Source organism: Seriola aureovittata, chromosome 19 (assembly GCF_021018895.1).
Source record: "Seriola aureovittata isolate HTS-2021-v1 ecotype China chromosome 19, ASM2101889v1, whole genome shotgun sequence".
Taxonomy (NCBI): domain Eukaryota; kingdom Metazoa; phylum Chordata; class Actinopteri; order Carangiformes; family Carangidae; genus Seriola; species Seriola aureovittata.
In genome coordinates this window covers 9,617,341-9,624,301 of record NC_079382.1, presented here as the reverse complement: position 1 = coordinate 9,624,301, position 6,961 = coordinate 9,617,341, and the positions used below count along the sequence as shown (strand labels likewise).

The following is a 6,961-nucleotide window of genomic DNA, read 5'->3' as shown; positions in this document are numbered from 1 at the left end:
AATGAGGTTTTTTATCATGTGATGACATTGCACTCAAAAGTCAAAAGTGGAGCCATGTGGACATGAATTCTGGAGTATTTTTCTCTGGATTCCGCAAATATTTTTATTACGCAGGGAATACGCGGGGAACACTGACGCTTTCAAGTGTAGAGAAATGCTGACAAAATGTTGCTTTTGAGTGCGTGTTTATCCGCTGCTTTTGCGGTTAAAAATGTAAGTTTAGATTTATGTCAGGTGATCGTTTGAAGTTTGTCCAGACACACACACACACACACACACACACACACACACACACACACACACACAGAGATACACATGCACACAACTCTACACCTCTCAGATCTGAAGAACCTGTACATTAACCCATGTTGGTTTATTTTGACAAGTATTTCTCTGCTCAGTGCAACAAGAGTTCATTCAGTGCAGGATGCCTCCTTTTTCCTTGATTATCTGTTTTAACACCAACACACACATGCACCTACAGGGACACACACACACACACACACACACACACCAATCAAAGGCCCACTAACTACTGATGTCATACTGACAGGTGATGTTTGTGCATTTGCAAGAATATCGCAGGATTTGGTTTGAATAAATCGTGTACCGCTCACACTGTATTAGAACATCAGCTGTTTACTTACAGGAGTCTAGAAGACACATCGCAAGTTCAGCATCAAACTTAATTCCTTCTCCAGGGACACGCCAATGTTAACTCTTGTCTCTATCAAGTCTTTTCTCCCGCTGAAGTTAGCAAACTAACAAGCTAGCCCCGGCCCGTCTCATCACTTTCCGATAACGACTCAGTAGTGTAGCCTCCAATCTGCCCTGAAGACATAGTGTTGCTCAGAGGACGCACTATAACCTCTTTTCTTGTAAACGCAACGACGGCAGAAGGTTTTGTTCAGCGACAATCATCACCACCCGCTCCCAGCGATACGCCATGTTCGGCAGTAGAGAAAACTTACAAAGCCATAGCCACTTTCATAAAACTACTGTTCCTTTATAATGTTGAAGTACTTAAAATAACTATGGGGTACATCTGTACCTTTACTTCAGAACAAAGGTCCAGGGGACAGTGTGTTGTCATGGATACTGTCAGCCTCTGAAGACTGTCTCAGCTGTCATTCACTCAACACCAAACTTCATCACTGGATGCTCATTTTTAGCCATGTCACAATTTTGAAGTCGTTTAAAATGTTTAAAGTCTTCTCCCTGACAGTTGTGTTGGACCAACACCGCAGCTCCTCAAGGTGCAAACTTAAGCTTTTTTCCGTTCTGTGCACTGCAGCCTCCTTTCACATATGGTGAAAATACTCTTCTGAATCACATCTGAACTTATTTTTAACCGGCAAAGGCCTGTTTGCCCTTTTCATATCCTCTGTTGTCTTCTTTCGGTAGCCTACTGGGTCTGACTGCTCTGGTTGAGTGGAGCGAAAGGACTCACTTCACGGAATTTCTCTGTGCAATTTCTCTGCCATACCACAGCGACAGAAACTGTGAAGAAATGTGACATTCACAGGGTTTCATCACATTTTGGCCACAACTAAAACAATAGTACAAATGGCAGTGATTGAACACATTTCCCAAGGAAAGGCCCCAAACAAAGCAGAACTAAAGTCACCAGAAAAGAAGCAAGTGAAAAAAATTTCAAATCAATTAAGTCCAATTGTAAATGAACATACAGATACAGACATATCAGCAGCACTTAAAGAATCTAGGAAACGTGATACTGTAAATGCTAACCCACATCCTTCAAAATAAAAGTCTGTGTTTGGTTTTGATCAATACAAAATTCCCTCCAAAATGTACAATGTCCTATAAAGCGCAACAACATCACACTACTACATTTACATTACCCCCTAATAAAAGGTACCCAGTAGTTAAATAATATCTACAGTAAAAATCATCTCTTAGTTGCATGCATAGGCTACCCTGTAGTTATACTTCTACAGTATAAATTCTTTGTAAGATTCCAAATTGTTACCTCAATTTCCATAATTTTACAGCTTGTTCCCCAGTACCTACATAAATACTGGTATACCATTAGGACAAAAGAATACACCATAACTCTTCTCACGTTGCAGGATGTAATCTAGAGCGTTAGCATGAAAAATGGTGTTACCAACAGGGGTTAAACTGGGCTAGAGCCCACCGGAGCTGATCTGTGTCCTTCAACATCATATCAAACTTCTATTTTTTTAAATGTCCCACTAAACATAATAGCATATTGGCATCGATGAGTAATTCTCTCGACTCCAAAGCAAGATATATGAGGTGATTTCTACAACCAAACCAATGTTAACAAGGAGCTTTATAGGTTTTGACAGACAGAAAATAGTGCAAACAGCACCATTTGATATTCAAATAGTCAAATACTTTTGCTAAGTGGTAAGATTTCAAAAGTAACTGTCTGAGTTAGCTAACATTTTATGTGTGTGTACTAAACTTTGTTGCCTTGGTGAACTAGACATAAGTTTCTCTAGTAGCATTCATTATCTTCCAAATAGGACTCAATAGCAAGACTTTGCTGTCTTTCCTATATATCTGCAGACTACATGTTCTGCTGAACTCTAGTCATGATGGACTCTAGTCATGATGGGGTCATGACCAACATCTTGACAAATTTTTGAAGATAACAAATATTACATTATAAATGATATGTTGAAAAGATAACTCTTTCTCTCTCTCTCTCTCTCTCTCTCTCTCTCTCACACACACACACACACACACACACACACACACACACACACACACACACACTGCTATTTGGAAGCTAAAGAAAAATGAATAGCTAATATGTGAACTGATGGCTAGATGCTTTGAAAGAAGTTGACTATTTACAGTAAAATGTAAAACGAAGAGTTCCCACTCCTTACGAAACCCAATTTAACCCCTGGTTACTATTTCTTATTCCTTCCTCTTTGACACTGTTAAAGGGGAACATCTTGTTCCTCTGAATGCCTTCACATTTACCATCATCACCTGCTTGGTGCAAACATTAACATTTTCTGCCAGCAGTATGGAACAACTCAACTCCACTGAGGCCACATCTAACAACTCCTCCTCTCCTGGACCGTCACCTCTCGTCTCCTGGGACTCCAGCACTCTGGCTCCTGTGGTGGTGCTGTCTTTCTGCTTCCTGGTGGGAGTTCCTGGAAATATCGCTGTGATCATCCTCAAACCAAACTGGCAGCACTTGTCTAGTCTGAGCCAAAATTTGATGCTGAATCTGGCTATATCAGACATGCTCTGCCTGCTGCCCCTGCCCCTGTGGATTTATTCTTTCCTCTACAACTGGATCTTCGGACTGGTGGCCTGTAAGCTTCTAGCGTACCTCGTGTACTGCTGCCTTTACAGCAGCGTGCTGACTGTGACGGTGCTGAGCATCCAGAGGTACCTGCAGGTGGCCTACCTACATAAGAGTTTACATGATGTAGGAAACAAGAGGCTGCTGGTTCTGCTCTGGCTGGTTGCGATGATCTTCTCCATCCCTGCGTTACTGGTTCGACAGCCAATCGAAGAGAAGCACATGACACTCTGCCAAGCTAAGTACTCTTCCAATGCCCAGTGGGTGGCTGTGCTGCTGTCAGAGTCCCTGGTGGGATTAGTTTCATTTTCTGTAGTGGCATTTGCATACATCTGCCTCCACAGAAAGGTGAACCAGACAGCTTTTTTCAACCACCCAAAGACGACCAGACTGATAACCAGTATCATCGTGACCCTTTTCACCCTATGGATGCCACATCATATCATAAATTTGTTGGGTGTGGCAGCTATTTCTGTCAAGAACAAGGGTCTGTTGAGCTTTTGTATGGACAGCTGGAACATTGTTGGAGCGCTGACATTTGTGAATAGCTGCCTGAATCCTCTTCTGTACGCATTTGCTTCTCGCAACATGTGCACTGTGTGCCAAAAACCTGAACATAAATACTGTTGTTAACACAGAACCTCGTCATTTGCAGGAAGTCTGTCTCGTCGGTGTAGCACCAAATGCCAGCAGATATCAGTACAGATGCAGAACCGTGCAGATGATAATGCTGAGAGATGTTATTTTTGCTCTTGTGGAACCAAACAAAGCTGTTTTCAGTCAAAAGATCTCATCTCCCTTGTGTTACTCAACTTGATGGTGTGATACTATATTTGTCAAGAGAGGGAGAGATGGGAGAGACCCGGTCAGAGGAAACAATTAATGAAAAGATTGAATAAATGTTTGTGTTGGAGTTCATCCAACTAGATGAGTGACCATTTGTCTCCATTGTTTAGGAACAGACTAGAGACAGATGAGGAAAGATAAAGATAGTGGGAGTGATGTACTGATATTTAAGAACATATGTAAACCCATTCATTTATTCATTCCTTTGTCTATGATCAGTAGAATCGACACAGATTTTCAGACTATTTCAGCTCTACCTGTATGATGAATATTGTTTATATTTTTGCCTATACAATAAACTGTGCTTATACATCAACTGTATGATAAAATATGATGTATTATCTCTAATTAAATGATGACCACTCTTGTGTCTGAACGATAAATATAGCCTGAAGCCTCTTAGCTCAGCTTAGCACAAAGACTGCAGAGGAAAACAGCTAGCCTGGCTCTGTGAAAAAAGAATAAGTAAGTAAATAAAAATCTGCCCTAATGCACCTCTAAAACTCATGTATCTTGTTTTATTCCATACAAACACCAGTGTTTTTCGGGACCAATTGCTCATGAAAGATGAGCACAAACTAAACAACTAACATTTGTATTTGAGTACTTAAACTTCACGTATCCACTTTGTAATTTGTTTGAGTTCACATCATAATCACTTGATAGTGGTGAATGTACAGTGCTCCAGCAAACTAGCAGCGTTATTCCAAAGACAACTGCAACAGAACTTCTCTGTTATTATTAAAGGTTTCATTTAATTTTCTCTGTGATTAAATTTAGTCATTTTATAAATAGTTCTCCATAAAGCTCAGTGGTGTTCTTCTTCTGCTGATGTGTCTCGTGATAGTTGTGTCATTCATCCCAGCACCATTTTATTTTTCTTTCTGCTCTGTGCGGTCTTCACCTTTTGAGCTTTGTTTTCACTAATTTCAGACAGGAGTGGAACTGACACCAGCTTGATATGTTTGGTGAACCAGGAGGTCCAGGGGGTTTTCCTCTGTGTGCAGGGCTTTTTCCTGGGGTAACTTTGCTGCCCTCACCATCATTTATGTTCACTTCAGGCTGTAAGGACAGCAGTCTGGATCGACTTGTGTCCATTTTTGTCTAGACACCACTGTTCATAATAATTGAAAAAAAGCAATCCAGCCAAAAGGTCAGGACTGCTGTGGGAGAGTGTGCACTTTTATGTATGCGTGTGTGCTGTTTGTGACTCAGTATTTCCCCCAGCTGCTCCTTTGGGCCCAGGCAGGGTTTTCTCTGGCCGGTTCTCAACAAAGAAAGCATCCTTTTCTCATGCAAGGATGTCTTCTCCTCTAAATTCAGTGTATGCACTCATGCCAAGATGCTCGCATACAGTTCATTTTTTGTAACACACACTTTTGGTCTTCAAAAGGGGGTTATCTTGACCAGTGGCTGACAAAGGAAGAAACCATCTAAAGCTGAATCACTTTTAAATGAATACGTGTGTAAAAGGGCTTGTGTTAAAATGACCTTCAAGTGAATTCTTGTTGTTTTATCCTTCCTCTGCCAGTGCACCACATGAAGCTTGTTGAAAAGATTCAGTGTTAAGTCATACAAAGTGTAAATTCTGGTGTAATTACGGTTATGATGTCAATAAATCACATCCAGTGTGCAGATTGCACCATGATAAATTCCAGCTTGCTGCCAATTCAGGGAGTATAACACAAAGCTTCTGTTTTTGCTCAACATGGATAGTTTGACATTTTGAGAAATATGCTTATTTGCGTACTTGATGAGAATTAGATGAGAAGATTGGTACGATTCTCATACCTGTACACTATAACTTAGCTACTCCAAGCACAAAGACTAGTAAAACAGCTAGCCCAACTAAGGTGTTAACACATATTTCATTTGTTCAGTATCAAGTTATTGTAAGCCACCAGTCAGCTTAGCTAAGCACAAAAAAAAGGAAAAAGGGCCAAACAGCTAGCTAGCTACAAGTTACTGTTCCCAGCCAAGAAACAGTCATAGCAAGGTGACATTTTAATGCTTCACTTTTTGTATAGATCAAACAAACATGTTTAAAGGTGTGGTAGGTGGATTTTGTTACCTTTGGACAGAGCTAGATTAGCTGTTTCCCTTGTTTCAGATCCTAGCGCTAACTAAGCCAACTAGCTGCTAGCTGTAGCATGACGGTATCAACCTTCTCTTGGTAGTAAATCAAATATGGGTATTTATCCGTATGGTGAACAATTGCTTTAAGTGAAAATGTACTGTAGCTTTTGAACTTTTAAAACATAATTAGTTCAGTCTACTTAGGCTACAAATAAAAAAATTTAATCAAAGATAACTTAATAACTGAAGATTTGTTAAGCAAGCTGTGGGAAAGAAGTTGATATTTGGGCATGATGAGAATTTTTTTAATTAGCTTATTCAAGTCTGTGGAGAACTAAAGATAACAGTAACATTATTACCCTGGGTTGGTAGATGACTCATTTTGCCTGCTCATTCTTCTTTTCTCATGCATCTAGGATTTACTGTCCTTTGCCCTCCCCTCATCCTTCAATTACTAATCTGCCCTGTCCCGCCCTGCCCTTCCTTTCACTCCATCTAGTCTATACTTTCTTTCTATTAAAGTGCATGTTTTAATAAAGGAAAAAAAAAATCTTTCTTTCTTTCTTTCTTTCTTTCTTTCTTTCTTTCTTTCTTTCTTTCTTTTTCTTTCTTTCTTTCTTTCTTTCCACACTCTCTGGCAGTATACACACAGAATCCAGGTGCAGAGACATTAGCAAGGACACAGAGAGTAAAAGAGGAGCAGGTTTATGTTGGCTCTCTACACCT

At 40.2% G+C, this 6,961-nt stretch overlaps 1 protein-coding gene across 1 annotated transcript; it reads left to right on the top strand.

The window, feature by feature from the left end:
• Positions 1-3,004: 3,004 nt before the first annotated feature.
• On the top strand, positions 3,005-4,648 carry LOC130187885 (leukotriene B4 receptor 1-like). Its single transcript, XM_056405828.1, has one exon. The coding sequence runs from the start codon at positions 3,026-3,028 to the stop codon at positions 3,944-3,946; it is 921 nt and encodes a 306-aa protein (XP_056261803.1). The 5' UTR covers positions 3,005-3,025; the 3' UTR covers positions 3,947-4,648.
• Positions 4,649-6,961: the final 2,313 nt, after the last annotated feature.